The sequence below is a fragment of the Pelodiscus sinensis genome, chromosome 5, assembly GCF_049634645.1.
Source record: "Pelodiscus sinensis isolate JC-2024 chromosome 5, ASM4963464v1, whole genome shotgun sequence".
In the NCBI taxonomy this organism is placed as follows: Eukaryota; Metazoa; Chordata; order Testudines; family Trionychidae; genus Pelodiscus; species Pelodiscus sinensis.
Window position 1 is genome coordinate 43,617,377 of NC_134715.1, and position 19,613 is coordinate 43,636,989.

At 43.7% G+C, this 19,613-nt stretch overlaps 1 protein-coding gene across 4 annotated transcripts in view; it reads right to left on the reverse strand.

Annotated features, from left to right (window-relative positions):
- SCOC (short coiled-coil protein) overlaps window positions 1–18,100 on the reverse strand; it is a 36,693-nt gene extending 18,593 nt beyond the window's left edge. For 2 of the 4 annotated variants that reach the window (XM_075929921.1, XM_075929922.1), the window contains exon 1: window positions 17,763–18,045. In XM_075929921.1, coding sequence (XP_075786036.1) covers window positions 17,763–17,826 — 64 coding nt within the window. In that variant the 5' untranslated portion in view covers window positions 17,827–18,045. Of the gene's footprint in view, window positions 1–17,762 lie in introns of all 4 variants that reach the window. The other 2 variants (XM_075929924.1, XM_075929923.1) reach the window with 2 other exon arrangements.
- Between the last annotated feature and the right edge of the window lie 1,513 nt (window positions 18,101–19,613).

Below are 19,613 nucleotides of genomic sequence, written 5' to 3' on the forward strand. Positions count from 1 at the left end.
GCAAGTCTAATGCTGACCCTGCTTGGTGGATCCCTGAATCCTGTTTCCAGTAGGGTTGTAAAATCCCATTTAATTGGTTAACTGGATAAATATATTGGTTAACTGATTAAAGGGGGGCACGGGGGTGGAGAAGCCCCATCCTGATGCAGGTAGGGGCTGCTCCAGCCCCCACTGATTAACCAGTTTAACATTCATATCCCTAGTTTGTGGTCCCTGGTTGAGAAAACATTGTGACCAGAGACCCCCACCCTAGCACCTTGAAGCTCACCCAGGTTCCTATGCAGCAAAGGGGCATGGTTAGTGATCTCTTATGACCTTAGCTGCCAGAATGATCATTCAAAACTGTAGTCATCATAAATTAGAGCATTAGGCTTTTTTAATTTATGCTGAGAACTGGTTCAGTTAGTGGAACAACCCAAAGTTGAGTGAGTGCACCTGCTCTTATACTTTACTGTAGGATCTAAGATTAGGTCTTTTTTTTTTTTTTAGCATACACTGGTTGGGAAACTGCTATGAAGCTCAAATTGTATTTCTGTTTTTGTCAATGTTTGTACAATGCTTCAATGACATGTACTGCTCTATAAAGCCTATATAATTATTGTATATAGTGACATGGTGATGCTGAATTATGACATTTTGAGTATGAGCCTTCACTCAGGCTCACCTCTCAGTTCTTCCAATGTAATGAAAACCAATGATGACTGAATAAAGGATGGTGTTAGAGCGACCTCTAGTGTCTAGTTAGGCTAGGCACAGATCCCTTTTAAATAGATTCAGAGAAGTGATTTGCATTTAGACTTTTTCTGATTAGACTGTAGATTCCACAATGACTTCATGTTGTGTTAATGGTATAGAAATGCCACAGGATTAAAGTTAGATTAATAGAGTGGAGGTGACCATTAATTATCCATATTCTGTCTATTAATAATCTTAAATTAATACTCTGATAAAGTACTATTATGAAATCATAAAAGCATTGCTAGAATGTACAATAACCAAATAATAGTACAAATACAATGCCACATATTGATGAAGTACACATTTCTGATTATTTCTTTTTGGTATCTAGGCTTCATACAGATTTCCATGTAACAACTTTTCCATTGTTGTTTAACTTGCTTCTGTAGCCTCTAGGAACCCTACTCATGGGCCAGGACCATGTAGTGCTAGACAATGTAGAAATGCAGAACAAAAAGCTAAGTGACTGAGCAATTTAGGATTTTTAGTTTGGAAATCTTTTGATACCCTAAAAGATATTTCAGCCAAATCCTGTCCTTGAATGTACATATGTGGCTCACACTAAATTTGGACCAAAAGAAGCTGCTAGTTGTGCTTTTAGTTTTGTTTGGGAATATATGTTTTTTGTGTTTTTGTTTGTTTGCTTCTACATTCATGTCCCATCCTGATAATTTAGGGACTTGGATGTAGAAAGCAACTAATTACAGGTTCTGTACTTTCCTGTCATATAATCTGTTGACATCTCAAGTTAGCCACCTTAAATATTACAGGGTTTTTTCCAGGGGGATGGAACAGCAGAGATGTGCCAGTGTACATAGGTAACTTGGTGCTACATGGGTAAGTAGGTGAGTGTGTTGGACTATACTATTCTTTCTTGGAGAAGTGTATTTTCTGCTGCATTTACACCTCGGAAAGTACTCCATGATTCCAGTGAGCATCCTCCTAAATTCTGTGCTAATTTTAAAAAGAGAAAAATACAACTCTTCTTCTTTTTACCTAACAAGAAACAGTTAATATAAAAATGAAAAAGTTACTCAGGATATAAAAGGATTTATGGCTGATCCTCAGCCTCTCTCTTATGCGACCTTTGTGATTAGAGTTGCTGCAAGCTGTTTGCCTTTAGAAAAGGTCTTTTTTTAACCTCTCTAATCCCTGCAAACAAGACCCCAGTACTGTAGCTATTACTTGGGAGCTTGTCAGTGGCACTCCTTGATTGGCCAGTGCTTGCTACTAATACATGACATAAGCTAGCTTTCTCTCTCTGTGATCTTGCATGCTTACCTTGTTATGGTGCCAAAATGGCAACCAAGAATTCTCTTAGAAGATCTCTGGCACAGAGAGTGCATAGCACTGCTACAACAAAACTGCCAGCACAACACATTTCTCCTGTTTTTAATTAAATTCTAGCTCTACTCAAGATCATGGCTGGCTTTTATATGTATGTGTGTACATATATGGAGTTTGTTTACTAGGATAAAAACACTTTTGCCCACCAAAAAAATGTGTTACAGGTGTTTTTTACTGGAGGAGGTTCCTCTTCATAGTTGTACAGGTTGAACCTCTCTAATCCAGCACTCTTAGGACGTGATTTGTGCCAAACCAGAGTATTTGCTGCACCAAGGGAGGTCAGTATTGTCTAGCAGCATTACCAACACTTTTACTGCTTACTGAGCTCTTGGAAGACAGTTATGCGTAATTTAGAGCTAAATAACAGCACTGAGAGTCAGGACTGGTGGCTGTACATAAGCTTTATGGCACTGTGGGAAACTTGGCCTCACCCATAATAAGTGAACATCTGGCTAACTAAAATCATGCCAGACCATGGATGTTGCCAACCAGAGAGGTTCGACCTGTATTAGTTTCTCACTCCCATTATTCCCTGTTTTAAGATAGGGAACTTTGGATCTTAGCACTGCCACTCCTTAAACCATGGGGTTAATTTGACTAAACAAAGCACTGTCTTATTTCTCTTCCTGAGCCTGAGTGTGTCATTTCAGCAATGCAACATGCTGAACACCTGTAATTCCTGCTTATACGAATGGGAACTGAAGGTGTTCAGCACTTAACAGGTCTCTAAAGTTCAAGGGACCTGTTCTTGCACAAATTTTAATGTTCACAGGGGTGGTATAACTGCTAGGCCTCCAAACTATTCTCAAGTAAATTCTATCTAAATTAGTGGTTTAATAACGTTTAATAACATTTATAAAATTCAAGGAGGAGGAGGGTGGGGAATACTCCAAAAGCCCTATCATAGATGCTGTTATTATTTTATAAAAAATGTTTCATAAAATTAATCCTACAAGGTTTTGTTGTTGTTTTTTAAAGTGGAGTGTGCTTTCGGTGGAAACCTTGCTTAGTTTATAACTCTATCTACTCTATCTATGACTGTGTGTAACTGCACTGCATGCAATAATAAATGTCCCTTTCAGACCATTATTCTAGCTTGTTCTTTTGTGGACCAGTCAGTTGTCTGAATTATAAAATCATGTGAGAAAAGCATTAGAAATTCTGATTTGCTGTGTTCTCCATTTTGTCATGTGAAATGCTGCCAGGGCAGATGTCTTACTTTGCTTGGTCTGGGTGAGAATCCTATCATAATGTCTACTTTTGATACATATCTCTTTGATCATTTGGGCGGGTAAATGAGATTTGTGTTGTTTTATTGTATCCAAGACTTACATTTTTCCTTTTATAAAATTGTATAGCTTTAGGCCTCAGCTGATGCAGAAAATGAGATGATGAAGAATTCATTACAGACCGTACCTATTGTTAGGTTATTTAAAGATGCATAGGGAATTGGACAAATGTTTCCTTGTGTGTATTTCTGTAGCACAGTCAGTTATATTAGTTATTGGTTGCCTGAATCATATACTACCACATTTGTTTTGTAGGTACTTATATGGCTCCTATGACCATAGTATCTGAGTGCATCACTATTCTTAATGTATTTATCCTCACAACACCTCTACTATCCCACTTTTAATGATGGGGAATTTAGACACGGAGAAACGAAATGACATGTAACAGAGCAGGGACGTCCCAAACTAATGCCTTAAGTACTAAGAAGTTCTGCCACATTAAAAGCCTTCTTCATATTCTGTGGGTCAATGTTTTTGAAGATAACATGACACATATACAGTCTTAGTACTTGAATAAGCTGTTTGTGATATGAGTGGGAAAGAAAAGAGAAATATTTTGTTGGTGAATACATAGTGAGAACAGTTGTGCTGATGTTGTTTAAATGGTGGGATAGGGAGAAGAGCTTGGGACCTGGAACCAAGACCATACATGTGACTATGGAACCAATAAGGGACTGACTATTAAAGACATATCAACTATATGTATCATAGTGCAGATGTGTAAAGTGAAGGTAAAATATAATAGGTGAGAGAAGGTGGGTAATGTAATATTTTTTTATTGCACTTGCTGCTATTGGTGGAAAGGACAGGCTTTTAAGCAGTGCAGAGCTCTTCTTGTGGTCCTTCTCTTGTGAGTCCCTAGGGGATCATGTGTGTCTGCCTGCTGCATTGGATAAAGATGGTCCCCCAAGGGCTCACAAGGAATTACTGGAAAAATAGCTCTGAGCTTGCAAGTTTGTCCTTTCTACCAACAAACAGTATTTGGTCTTGAAAAAGAGATTACTCTACCCATGTTGTCTCTCATATCCTGGGACCAACATGGCTACAGCAGCACTGTGACAAATATTGTCAAGAAAGTGAAATGGCAATGTGATCTCTGTGTTGGAGATAGCTGAATTAGAAGATGAACTATATTTTCAACACATTTGGCAGAACAAAGACTAAGTGAGGTAAGTTTGTTTGCTTTTTAAATTTTTAATCTATGAAAAGATCATATATTCCCTCAAAAAAAACCAACCCACCAAAACAATCTTGAGGATTTTAGGGAGACACAGTTTGTTTAGATGCCTGCAAATCCTATTCCTCACCAAAGTGTTACAAAAATAGATGAAAAATTGAAAAAATCTAAAAAATGAGATACCAACATATCTAATAGACATAGCTACTCTATCACTTATATTTTTTCTTTTTTTTCTTTACATAGACTCATAGACTTTAAGGTCAGAAGGGATCATTATGATCATCTAGTCTGACCCCCTGCACAGTACAGGCCACAGAATCTCACCCACCCCTCCTAGAATAATCCTCTCACCTATATCTCAGATATTGAAGTCTTCAAATACTTTGAAGACCCCAAGATGCAGAGAATCCTCCAGCTGTGATCTGTACCCCATGCTACAGAGGAAGGCGAAAAACCTCCAGGGTCTCTGCCAATCTACCCTGGAGGAAAATTCCTTCCCGACCCCAAATATGGCGATCAGCTAAACCCTGAGCATGTGGGCAAGATTCACCAGCCAGACACCCAGAAAGTTCTCTGTAATAACTCCTATCATCCCTCCATTGACCTATTTCCCACTGGTAATGAATGATCAATTAGTTACCAAGATCATGTTATCTCATCAAACCATCCCCTTCATAAACCCATCTAGTTTAATCTTGAAACCAGATAGATCTTTTGCCCCCACTACTTCCCTTGGAAGGCCGTTCCAGAACCTCACTCCTCTAATGGTTAGAAACCTTCGTCTAATCTCAAGTCTAAACTTCCTGCTAGCCAGCTTATATCCATTTGTTCTTGTGTCCACATTGGTATTAAGCTTAAATAATTCCTCTCCCTCATTTCCCTAGATCTCATTTATGCATTGCAAATTGTGCAGGCAAATCAAAGTGAAGTCAGTGGAGCTCCTTGGGTTGTAAGCTCTCTGGTTCAGTCATGTCTGTAAGTTACCTAGTAGGGATGTAAAATCCCATTTAATTGGTTAACCAATTAAAAAGAGAGCTGGGGTGCCACTCCAGTCAGGTGGAAGCTGCCCTTTCTGCAGGCAGAGGCTGCTCCAACATCTCAGCTGGAGCAGCCCCTTCCTGTGGGGCACCTGAGCCCACTGTGAACAGAGGGGGCCACTTCAAAAATTTCCAAAGTGCTTGCGGGACAGGTGGGGTCTTTAAACAGCAGGAGTTGAAAGCCTCCCTAGCGGCTCCCAGGCCTCTCAGTAGCAGCCCCCCGAGCAGGAAAAAGCCCTTTAAATAGAAGCAATTGAAAGGGCTCGCAGCTCCCAACCCTGCTGCCGCTAACGTGTTGCCTGGGAGCCACTGAGGAGGCGTGAGCCTTTTCAGCTCCTGCTTTTTAAAGGGCTTGCGTCTTCCCTGTGGCTGCTATAACGTTGCCTGGGAGCCGCTGGCAAAGGCGCAAGCCCTTTATATAAAAGCAATTGAAAGGGCACGTGCCTCCCTGGCAGCTCCCAGGCAATGCATTAGCGGCAGGACTGGGAGCTGCCACGGGCCAGGTGAAAGTGCTAGGCAAGACTCTTGCCCAGCCCTCGGTTAACCAGTTAGCCTGTTAAATATTCACATCCCTACTATCTATCATACATATGGTGCTATATTTTTACAATCATTTACCTTGCTTAATACGAAATAAATTCTAAGCAATGCCGTACAGACAGTGATTGTTGGCATTAGATGCTACATGAAACTTACCCTCCTTTTTAGGGAAGATACATTTTGGAGTCTTAATTGACTCTGTCCCTTTTGACTGAAGTAGACCAAATAAAACCCTTGTGTAACTCTACTAACGTCATTAGCCAACAGTATTTCTTTAACCCCTTTAGATAAAATGTGTCTCTTCTTTTCAAAATTTTAGCACTAAAATCTTGTCTTGATAATTTTTAAGAGTACACTGAAGGTAATATTTATCACCTACAATGATAAATTTGCCAGAAAAAGGAACAGTGGCGATCCCTTTGTAGTAGAAATACCATCATAATCAGTATGTGAGTGTTCCCTTTGGGGACATCAGACAAAATAGTTCATTTTTTGTCATGATTAGTTGCACTGATTCTGAAGTGAAAAGGGAGTCTGACATCATATGCACATGTTACTCCTATGGAAATTCTGCACACAAAAATTTAAAATTCTGAAAAATTCCACATGTTGAATTTGTTAAAATACAGGCAGTCCCCGGGTTACGTACAAGATAGGGACTGTAGGTTTGTTCTTAAGTTGAATCTGTATGTAAGTCGGAACTGGCGTCCAGATTCAGCCGCTGCTGAAACTGACCGCCAGTTCTGACTTACATACAGATTCAACTTAAGAACCCCAAGCTTCCCCAAGTCAGCTGCTGCTGAAACTGATCAGCGCTGATTCCAGGAAGCCTGGTGCAGAGCAACTCTGCCTCGGGCTTCCTGTAGTCAGCGCTGGTCAGTTTCAGCAGCGGCTGACTTGGGGACGCCTGGGGCAGAGCAGCTGGGGTGCTGCTGGGTTGCTCCAGTAGCACCGCTCCTCGGTGCTACTGGACCAACCCAGCAGCACCCCAGCTGCTCTGCCCCAGGCGTCCTGATTCAGCCACTGCTGAAATTGACCAGCAGCGGCTGAATCAGGACCTGGGGCAGAGCAGCTGGGGTGCTGCCGGGTTGGTCCAGTAATGCCCAGAGCGGCGCTGCAGGACCAATCGGCAGCGCCCCAGCTGCTCTGCTCCAGGGTCCAAAACAAAAGCCTGGTCTGCTGGGGGGAGGGGCACACTAGCCGCGCCCCCCCCCCCCCAGCAGACCAGGGACACGGGGAGCAGAGCCGCAGCGGCAGCGGGGTGCCGCGCCTCTGAGGCTTTGCTCTGGACCATCCCCAGCAGACCACAGGCACCCGGACTGAAGCGGCAGCAGCGGCGGGTTCCCGCGCCTCTGAGGCTTTGCTCTGGCAAAGCCTCAGAAGCGCGGGAACCCGCCCGGTGCCCCTGGTCTGCTGGAGACGGTCTCCAGCAGACCAGGGGCACCAGAGCAGCTTACGAACGGGGCTTTCTTGCCCCGGAGCTCGCAGGTAGCAATCCGCTACCTCGACCTCCGGGGCGAGAAAGCCCCGTTCGTAAGTGCAGATCCGACGTAAGTCGGGGACTGCCTGTAATGCAGTATGATCATATCATTTTCAGTTATTTTGATAATTTATTTCAAAATACCTATCAGCAATTACATCTGTAATAATACAGATGATAAAAAAATTCAAGAAATGTTTTTTTGACAAATAGATTCCTTACTAGGCATATTCATTCAACTCTGAGTAATCATTTAAACTACAGTTCAGAAACATGTTTTCCACACCCTTCAGAAGCAGTGCAAAAGTTTTGGGAAGTCAGAGGAGCTAAGGGAGTGGGATATAATTGTGGGAAGAAGCCCGGGAATGATCCTGTAGGATTGTTGTGTATGGGTGGGAGTTGTATAGAACGGGTTTTTTTGAGTGAGGGAGGGATTGTTAGGGTGTTGGGGAATCTCCACCATGCAGACCTTTTCTGAACCATAGCCTCTATTGTTCATTCAGGAACATCTTCCCTTATCCCACATGTCCCTACACCTCCCCTGTCACTGTGTGTCCTTGAACCCCCAATCAGCCACCCCTTCCCTAATCCCCATGTATCCTTGAATTCCCATGCGTGCCTGAACCTTTTCCCCCATTGCCAAGTGCATCTGTACCCCTTCATTCAGCCCCCACTTGTCCTTCTAAACCCCAGTCCATGACATAACCCAACAGCACCGTTTGTCCCACACTAGCCATCCTTCCATATCCCATGCTTCCTCAACTGGCCCTACAGGCAGGCACTGTGAGGGGTACAGGATCTTCTCCCTCTCTGCAGCTGGCTGCTCTCTACCAGGAGCAGCTGCCTCTTTTCTGGTGCCATAACAACCCTAGGTGAGTGAAAGGTGTAACTTCAGCACCTCATTGGCAGAATGTATTTTCTGCAGAGATTGAAAAAAATCTACAAGGAATATGAATTCTGCCTGCATGCAGTGAAGCAGAATTCCCCCAGGAGTAACATGTATGATGTCAAATACCCATCTCCACAGCCAGATTTGCCTTTCTGAAGATTAACTACCCTTTAACAAAGTCCTAGCAGCAGATCTGCTGCCACTTCACTCCCTTCTCATTGGGACGAACGAAATCCAAAGGGCATATATTAATTTGCATGTGAGTGCATGCAAAGTCGTCATCCTTGGTTTTGGTTGTTTTTGAATATTAAAGGCTGTCTGAAACATTCACCAGAAGATTGCGAGATTAGATATAGACTATGGTCATAGAATTTTTTCTAGTTTGTTTTTGTTTCTGAAATTCAATGCCCTTTGTCATGAAGAAAACATTATAGTATTACTCACATAAGCTGCAAATTGTTTGTTCTGTCTTGTAAAGCAGCACACCAACATACTAATATCAAGTCAGTGCTGTTTAAAAAAGGAATAAGAGGATTCTTTTGATTACTGGAAAGTCTTAAGTACTGCCCTAAGTAATGTTCCACTATTCAGCCTCTTTGTTTATTAAAACCATTTTTACGTTTTACGCTAGATCATTTATTTCAGCTAAATGGATTTTCTGACTGAAGATTTACACAGAGACAGAGAGAAAGAGAGCATAATTTTCAGCAAGATATCAGTGACCCTGAAGTCACAACTGATTTACATGTATCTAAGAACCAGAACTAATAATTTCTTATTAATGTTCTTTATAATATTATCTAAGGCATGTTGCCAGACCAGGAGAGTTATTCACGATACTGTAGTCCCTATTATCTTCAACTTACAGGAACAGCAAGTTTCACTGTACAAAAGTAATTATCTGTTCTTATACATATCCCAAATTCCAATTAAGATTTCCTAAAACTAGCTGACATTGCTTGCAAAAGGAATTAATTTATTCAGCTTTACTGAAAAGAGTATTTTCCATATAATGGCAGTGATCTTTCAGTATATAAGGAATCATTAATAGTCAAGATTATTTGAGGGGATGAATATGCTCAATTATGTAATGACTAGAAAGAGAGACTCTCAGCATGTTTTGGTTTCTGACCCAACAGACAAATAATAATATAGCTTGTCACGTCCTACTGGTGGCGAACACTTTCAGGTGTTTTATTTGTAAAACTCTTGTCTGCATCATGAGGGTTTTTGTTTTTGTTTTTTTGCCATGACGCATAAGGTAAACCAATAAAACATTCACTTCCTTTCTGACAGGGTTACAGGCACAGTAGTCTGCTTCCACTGACTGACAACACAGGCTTCACTGTTACCCATTCAAGCAGGAATGCATGCTCCTTTTTCATTGAGAATAAGATCTATTGTACATTTTCTGAAATGAGTATGACACATTACGTTTTAGACTGCAGTATTTTCTCCTTTAACCAACATTGTCATGGGGGAAGAATGAAAAGGAATACAAACTGCTTGATACTTTTTACTAGCATTGCTAACTACTCTAGGTCCCTAATGTCAAGTCTTTTCTTTATCTGCAGAGATGACAGATGGCCTTTGAGAAGATTTTCAAGTAATGCTGTTTTTGCCAGAATGCAATACAATTATTATTACATTTTGCCACTAGCTATAAAAAGTGTGGTAAGTAACACACGACACCTTAATGCAGCTAGACAGTCACAGCTGGACCTAAACCAAAAGCAGAAATGATGTTGATAATAATAGTTTCATAATAGTGGTTTTAAACAAAATCAAGCTGCTATTAGAATGAATTAGTTCTGTATCTTAAGTTATTGCATTGATCTGTGTCATATTATTGTATAGTATTTGTATGCCAGTAGCACTTATAGGCCCCATTGAAACCAGGCCCCTATTGTGGTATGCATTGTGTAAACACAGAATAGGAAACAGTCCCTGACTCAAAAAGCTTATAGTCTACTTACATTTCCTCTCTTTAGCACTACATGAACCATTTAAATAAGATTTTGTTTTAAAAAAAATTGAGTCCCACCTTCATGTGAGAAACTGTATGCATGGACACACCCTCATTTGTACACTTACATGTGGTGATAATATATGCAAAGTGTTTGCTAAGAACCTATTTGTGTACAGAATGATCCATGTTGTTGACGTAGGATAGTTGGGTGTGCATTTTTCCCTATGCACAAACTTGTATCAAAATTTGGTCGTACTGATTTTTTCCCAGGCTTGAGGCTATGGATGACAAACCTAAAGTATGTGGCATGGTCTTGGCATTTTACTAATGTAGCCTTTGTACTTCTGTGTTTTGTGGGAAGACCTTTCAATGACCTTTCAAAGCTTTAATGGTGATCTTAAAATGAGGAGTAAGTGGTTTTATCCTTTTTGCTTCTCTGTGAAGTATTTTTCATGTTTTTTTCTCCATTAGAAATTCAGCTCTTGTTTACCTTGATTTTCTTGTACATACATATGTGCGTACATGTATGTATAAAACACCAAGCCACAAATCAGGAAAAAAAAGTTGGGCCTTTTTTATACAATGTAAAAAAGTAAACAGGCACAAATCCAATATTTGTTCCAGCTCACATGGCTTTAATGTAGTGTATAGAATGGAAGTATGCTGGGTTCTTCAATTAACGGTAAGTGCTGGGCTCCCAATTTAGTTGAAGTTTCGTCTTTATTTATACAGGCAGTCCCCGGGTTACGTACAAGATAGGGACTGTAGGTTTGTTCTTAAGTTGAATCTGTATGTAAGTCGGAACTGGCATCCAGATTCAGCCGCTGCTGAAACTGATCAGTTTCAACAGCGGCTGAATCTGGACACCAGTTCCGACTTACATACAGATTCAATTTAAGAACCCCAGGCATCCCAAGTCAGCTGCTGCTGAAACTGATCAGCAGCTGATTCCAGGAAGCCCGGGGCAGAGCAACTCTGCCTCGGGCTTCCTGTAGTCAGCCGCTGGTCAGTTTCAGCAGCAGCTGACTTGGGGACGCCTGGGGCAGAGCAGCTCGGGTGCTGCTGGGTTGGTCCAGTAGCGCGGCCGCTCCTTGGCGCTACTGGACCAACCCAGCAGCACCCCAGCTGCTCTGCCCCAGGCGTCCTGATTCAGCCGCTGCTGAAACTGATCAGCAGCAGCTGAATCAGGACTCCTGGGGCAGAGCAGCTGGGGTGCTGCCGGGTTGGTCCAGTAGCGCCAAGGAGCGGTGCTGCGGGACCAACCTGCAGCGCCCCACCTGCTCTACCACAGGCCCTGGGCTTTGCTCCACGTCTCCCTGGTCTGCTGGGGTGGGGGCACTAGCTGCGTCCCCCCCCAGCAGACCAGGGAGACGCGGAGCAAAGCGGCGGAGGACCCGGGGCCAGACTGCGGCGCTTCCAGATCAGCTGGAAGCGCCGCGGGTCCGGCCCCGGGTCCTCCGCGGCCCCAGGTCCTCCGCCGCCTTGCTCAGCGTCTCTCTGGTCCGCAGCTGGAAGCGCCGCGGGTCCGGCCCCGGGTCCTCTGCCGCTTTGCTCCCCGTCTCCCTGGTCTGCTGGCTCCCCCAGCAGACCAGGGAGACGGGGAGCAGCTTTTCTCGCCCCGGAGGAGGCGAACGGCGGGACCAGGCGTCCCGCCGCTCCAGTCCTCCGGGGCGAGAAAATCCCCGTTCGTAACTGCGAATCTGACATAAGTCGGATCCGCGTAACTCGGGGACTGCCTGTATAATCAATTGGGTCTATAAACTTCTTTGAGAAGTTTGTAAAGTTTTGTTTGTATGTACAAGAAAAAGGTACCCCTTTACTTTTTAACCCAAAGGCAGAATTACTTTTACTTCTTCACAAATATAAATTTTTGCTGCTTGTTGGCTTCTAAACACACCTAGATGTCTATGTTGCTGTTGTACTGCCACTGAAGTTTATCTTTTGCTACCATTTTGCATTAGCTGTCTGCTTCAAATTAAAAATGAGATTTAAAAAAATCTGGGTTTTAACAGGAAGATGGAGAAATGCTGCTGTTATGAAATAGCAGTAGATATTAAATATTCATGGCTTGCAGTCAGTTCATTAGAGTCAGTAACGCCATTGCTTAGCCAGAGTTTTCCCTGGCTTTTTGCTGTGTCTGTGCTAAAGAAGCTTTGACATGTAAAGTTGCAATTTATTTGTCTGATATGTGATCAGATAGCACATATGTTTTTCACAATATTTTTCTTGTTGGCTATATGCATTATTTTCCTCAGTATTAAAATTCTTTATTTATGTCTATCTCTGATGATTGGTGCAGATATATTTACTACAGTTCACTAAGATGAGTGCCTCTCCATGGTCAGACTTAATAACTGGAGCATTTGCTTCTGTATTGGCTCATGCTCAAGCAAAGTCCACTTGCTTATCATTCATTTCAAATTGCTCTTTGCTTTTGCTCCCTCCTTGACTGGCTGTAATTCATTTCTTAGAACTTTTTCTTTCCCACACATTCTAATTCCTTTCCTTCTTTCCCTGTTCATGAGTAAATTGGCCTCCTCTCTGTCTGTAATTGTAAGACCCTTCTCTTCCTCCGCTTCTACCCTCCAGATATAATAGTTAATGCTAACAAATATTTTGGAAGTGATATTAAACCTTATGCTTCAGGCTTTAAACCATTATTTAACTACTAGGGATTAGGAGTGTTAGATATCAGTTAATTGAGTAGTCGAGTAACTGCATTAATTCCTATTGGTTACTTGACTATTATATAGTCTCCGAGGGCAGGGCCAGCAGCAAGTGCACTGTGGCCCCAATCCCAGGGAGCCCCCTGCTACCCCACGCTGCTGCATCTGATATAGAGGCAGCAGCATGGAGTGGCAGCAGCCCCTGTCCGCGAGGGGTCTGGGCTCCCTGCAGACAGAGGCTGGTCCCTGGTGGCAGCAGCCCCTCTCCACTGGGGCCCCCCATAGACAGAAGATGCTGCTGGAGACAAGACTCTGTCCGTGGCAGGCCCAGGCTCGCCACAGACAGAGGCTGTTCCGCAGGAGGCGGAGTAGCCTCTGACCATGGGGAGCTGGGACCCCTCGCAGGCAGGGGCTGCTGCCATGAAGCAGCCTCTGCCCACGGTGTGCCTAGGCCCACGGATAGAGGCAGCAGTGTGTGTGTGTGTGGGGGGGCAGGGGCAGGAGTTACTGTGGAGCCAGTGCTGGAGGGAACCGGCTTTTAAGCCTGCTTCCCACCCCCTTGCTGCCTCTGATACAGAGGCAGCAAGCGGGGGGAATGTGAGTAGTTGAGAAAATGAACCGATAAGCATGTGCTTATCAGTTAATTATACATTTGACTACTCATTTACATCCCTAGTAGGGATTAAGTGGTTTCTTGCACCTGGCTCTGAAGCACGTGGCCACTAGATGAGACAGAACACTGAACTGAATGGATCACTAATCTGGATTACATGACTGTTCTTAGAACAGCATGTCTGGGCCTCTGTTCCCTCTGATTTCAAATCTTATATAAAAATATTATTTTTCTCTCTAGCCTATTCAGAGCCTTCTAATTTCTCTGATTAATTATTGATCCTGCTGTTGATTCCTGGGACAAAAATTTCTGGGGTCAGTGACAGGTCTGTCTCAGTCAAAGAGACAAACTCTGAAATTCACAACTCTCAATGGGCCATCGGAGCCCAAATGTAGGCACTTTAGCTTTCAGTGCAAAGCATATTTATTTAGTTTAGCATGTTTAATTCCAGATTTGGGTGTTTATATTTGTGGGTTTCTTAATCACTGACAAATGACTTGGTTGTTAACCATATTTAATAGGGGGAAGCGGCAGCTTTTTTTTGTTACCTACTCAGGGGCTTGGGGCTGAAGAATAGAACTTCCAGCTATTCTAGATGTAACCACACATTACCTATGTGATTTTGGGCAAGTCAGATAGATCAAGTGTACGTAGGCCTGAACTTCTTTATGCCTCGCTTTCCTCATCTCTAAAGTGGGAATAATATTTTACTTGCTGACAAATGTGTTTTGAGGCTTAGTTCATTAATACTTCCAAAGCATTTTGAGATCCTTCTTTGGAAGGTCAGAATCCTCGTGCCAGTCTGGTCTGAGAAGGTGGGTGTTTGGCAGATGCAGATCATCCTAAACCATGGAGTTACTGTGGGTTAAGGATCTTAAGTAACGGTTAATTTACTAGTCGAGTAGTCGATGGAATTTCCATCGACTTCTCGACTAGTCAATAAGCACTTCCACATTCCTCCTCTGAAATGTACAAGAGCCTCTGCTGGGGCTCTTGTACATTTCAAAGGAGGAATGCAGAACTCTGTGTGCAGCCCAGGGCTGCACGCGGGCGTGCCAGCTTTGAAATGCACAAGAGTACCCAGCGGTAGCTCTTGCGCATTTCAAAGCGGAAGCTCCCTCATGGAGCCTGGGATCAGTGGGGGACTCAGAGTCCACTGGGTATCCTGGGCTCTATGCTGCACTCCAGATTTGAAATGCCACGCAGAGCCCAGGGTCAGCTGGGGAGTCCCCAGATGACCCTGGGCTCCATGCGTGGCAGCACCGCACAGCTGATCCCAGGCTCAGCTGTGGCATTGCCCCTTTGAACGCCACCTCTTTCCTCCCTTTGTTGCCTCTATCTGATAGAAGCAGCAACAGGCGGGGGGGAATCCACTAGTTGACTGACTATCTGATAAGCACTTGCTTATCAGATAGTCGACTAGTCCTTAATATCCCTACTGTGTGTATGCCTGCACTGTTCATTAAGCACAGGGTCCATCTCAGAGCTGCCTTTCTGTTCACACACAAATCTGACTAGGGCCAGTGGGAGGTAGGTCCCAGAGCCCTGCTAGAGGATGGTCAGAGCCTGAATCCCACTGTAATTTGACTCTAAGCCCTGTCATTTTGCAGTGTGGATATAGCTCAAGACACAGAGCCAAGCCAGGTCTGTGCTGTGCAGTATGGACACGTTAGCACAGCTATGAGAGCTGGGTCCAGCAGTTGTAAACTTGGATTTACAGTGTACTGTGGATGCTGAAGCATGAGCTTGGAAACACTCAATCCAAAGTTACTTGGTTCCACAGTTTAGGGCTTAGTGTGCAGTGTAGTCATACCCTGTGTTCCTTATGAATCCTCATCAAAGGGCAGAAAGCTAGATGATGTTTCTGTGGTTCCATCCTTGCTATGCCACAGACAAGGAGCCTCCACGAAACAGTGATCATTGTTGTGCAGAGGGTGTGCATACTCTTTGTCCCTAATGCTGAAATCCTGTACCCCTGTTTGCAGCAGAATAGCTTCAGGTCCACTGCCAGCAACTCCTCTGTGAATGCAGGATTTGCCCCATATAAGTATAAAGTCATTTTTGTCAGTAGTTTATGCATAGATAGTGACTGAGTCTTTCATTTGGGAAGACAATTCCAAGAAGTGCTGGAAGCTCTCTAGAAGAGGGGTGGGGACAGTACATCAGTGTTCAGTCATTGGCTCCATCTGCTTGTTCTGCCCTGAGGCCCCACCCTCAGTTTGCCTCTTCCTGCCCCCACTTTGCCTCTTCCCCCAAGGACCTGCCCGTAGCTCATTCCTTTCTGCCCACTTCCTCACTGTCACTTATCTTGAAGGCAGGAAAACAAGTGTGTGCGCGCACACGCAGATGGGTATTGTGTGTGGCAGATATAGGGTGTGTAGGTGGGTTGTGCAGCCAGGGTATCATGGTGGGGAGGTGAATGCTAGACAGCAACATAACTGATACTCTATGAATCCCTTTCTGCCCACCCCTCTCTATTTCCCTGCAGAGCCTGGCCTGGGGAAGTGCAGCCTGCCCCTTGCTGACTGGGAATTCAGCCCCACCTCCACCCCAGCTGGCCAAGAACTATGCTGGGCCAAGTGGGTACTGTCCTGGGGCACAGAACAAAGGCTGCCATTCTCACCCCTCCTTTGCTGGGTGACACTCCCTGCCCCCAAGAGTTGGGAGGGGGAACAATCCACTGGTTTATTGGTCTCGCACTGCCAAACATGCCCAACCCCTCCGTTCTGTGCAGTCTCCCCCTGCCTCCCCCATTCTGTGCATCCCACCCAAATGTGAGCTTCAGGGTAGGAAGTGGAGCTGGAATGGGATGGGAAGGGAAGGGAAGAGGAAGAGTTAGCATAAGACGTAGGATGGAAGAAGCAGTATGCGGCTTTGGGATAAAGCACCGGTGAGGTCTCAGTCTGGCACCAGTACCCCTCGTCCCCAGTGTTGGCGAATTTCTGGTGCTTCTGCCCAGGGCACAAAGGCAGCAGGCTGGCACGCTTCTAAAGAGAGATGTCCCGTGACATGTACAGCATTTACTCCCTGCAGGGCCAGCCTTTTTTATTTCAAGCCTCTTATATACACCACTCATGAGTTTATGTAAATTGTAGTTTTAATTTTGCATATAAATTCCTGGTTATTACAGGGATGCGTGCTTTCTAAAGCAATAAAATAATATTTAACAGACTGATTCTCTGCTCCATCACATTTATACAATGCTGGTAGAGAATATGATCCTAAAAGTCTGAATTATAGGAGACAATGTATGCAAAAGACACTACACAAAATAAATGTTATAATGAAGAGTCATATGGTAGAAGGTGAAGAAATGGGCCATACTATATACATTTCTATAATTGTAAATCAGCATTGTTCCATTGAGATCATGCTGATTTATGCAAGCTGAAAATCTGGCTTGTTCTCTTTAATAATTTTACTACATATGCATGGTATAACACATTAATTTTTCCCATAAATTCAAATATCTTATTCCTTATTCCAAATAAGTTTTTGGTCCACAAATGGTGCCTTGCAGTTTCTTTTAAAACAATGTAAAATGCATAACAGTTTGATTTAAATATATTATTTCATTGCATACATTAATTATTTTTTTGACACTTTGACCTTTCTCTGCTGTACATTGATTATGTTGTTATTCTGTGTTATTTCATTTTTTGTTATTTTTTAACAGTAACATTTTCTGAGATTACAAACATACTGTATTTTTCCTATTAAGATAGTGGAAGACTACACAATTTCTAGCTGGGAATACTTGTCATCATACGCTATTCAGAGAACTTCCACAACTCCTCAGAAAAATCTTATTTTTTATTAAAATCACAAGGCTGGTTCAACTAAACAACTAGAAAAGTTTACTTAAGGACATTTTCTAAAATAACATGCTAGCTCATAATAATGAGTAATGAGCAGTCTGATGCACACACACAAACTTCTTGTGTTACCTAATCTTATTGTTTAGCCTCCTTGTTTTTTGTGTTTTATAATCAAATGGCTGTGGCTTCTTACCTGAATCATCTGCCAGGGAAATGTTGGTGAAAGTGCTGTCCTCATCTTCCAGAGGTACCTCCATTTTGTTTCAGTTTTTCAAACAGATTTGTTTCACAAATGCATTAAACAGTGGCATTTGTCACCCATATTTCAGCTTTCATGTGACATGGCTTGTTAAATCTTTAATGATTCCATCCACCAAATAGGTGCTACCTGATCCTTCAAGTTAACTCTACACGTTTTTCTTTCAGTGTGATCTCTTGCCTGAACTCTGAGCTCTTTCCCGGAAATTGTTAAACTACAAAGTTAAAGAGTTATAACAGCTTGATCAGATACATGCAGAGCAAACACTGTTGTTTCAGATTGGTTGTGTGACAAGTACTGTTCGTTCTACATAAAGAAGTTTCTTTTTTTTTTCAAGACAGGAAGAGGTGGAGGAGAAAACCCAACTATGAGAGCTCAAATAGATAATTTACTTGTAGCTCAAGCAAATGCAGTGATCAGGTTTGGGAGCTACAAATTAAAAGCTCGTAGTCCAGGGGTGTCCAACCTAAACCTGAGAAGGAGCCAGAATTTACCAATGCACATTGCCAAAGAGCAGCAGTTCTATGTCACCAGCCCTGATTATCTCCCCACCACCACTCTCAGCAACCCCATCAGTCAGTGCCTTCTTCGCCTTTTCCTCCTGTCCACTGGGATTAGCGCTCTCTCAGTGGGAGACACTGAAGAGGGGAAGCATGGGTGTGACAGACTCATTAGAGAGGGTTGGAAGTGACAGGATCCTTGGGGGGGAAAGTATTTAGGGCAGAGCTGGGGGTTGAACAGTGAGCACCCAGTGGAAAGTTGGCATCTGTAGCTCTAGCCCTGGATTTGGTACCTATGCAAGGAGCTGCATATCAACTTCTGAAGAGCCACATGTGGCTCTGGAGCCACAGGTTGGCCACCCCTGTGTCCTTCCTGTATTTAGACTTGAGTGATTTTCCTCGCTTGAACAGTCCCATCAAAGCTAGTAAGACTAGCTGCATGAGCAACTCCTGAGGAATTCTTCACCAAAAAAAAAAAAAAATATGCACCCAAAATGTTTAAATTAGTTGCACAATATTTTAAAATTCTGCAAATTGTATTTGTCAGTAAATAAATATAGTTCTAGCATGGCAATGGGGAGCAGAGGCCACTGGCTGCACTGAGATGGGGGATCACTCTGAAGGCCCCACAGTCCCCGGTACAGGGACTTGGCTCTTAGATTGCACCTGGCCCTGACATAGTACAAGATTCTCTGCAGCAGATGTGGGTGGGCAGGCACAGCCCAGCAGGATTCAAGTGTAGAGGGGCTTAGTATAGGAGGATCCAGGTGAGGGGTTTCTGGGTGGGGTAATCTCGGTGCAGGCAGCTCAGCGAGCAATCTAGATGCAAAGTAGCTCATGGAGGGGTTCCAAGAGGTGGGACAATGGGACTGCGCAGAGGATCCAGATTTGGGCTCAGCAGAGGGGAGGTCTCTGAGGGCTGGGAGTTGTGATTCAGCACGGGATCAGTGTGTGGGAGGAGTGGAGCTAAAGGAGGTGAGCGTCCAGGGATCAGTGGGGTAGAGGTTTGGGTGTGAGGGACTCATTGGAAGGGTCCAAGAATAGGGGGGATAGGACTTTTCAGGATGAGGGTTCCCACTTGCCCCTGTGATTCCCCTATTCCCTTTTCTTCTCCATCGTCCTCCCCTCAGTCCCACATTCCCCTCCCCCTTCCCTATTCTTTTCCCACTTCCTCTCTTCTCCTCCTCCCTTTTATTTTCCTGAGCCCCACTGCAGGCATTCCAAACAGGAAGGCTCCCAGCACAGAGAAGAGGAGCACAACTGCCATTAGGACCCAGGAGGTACA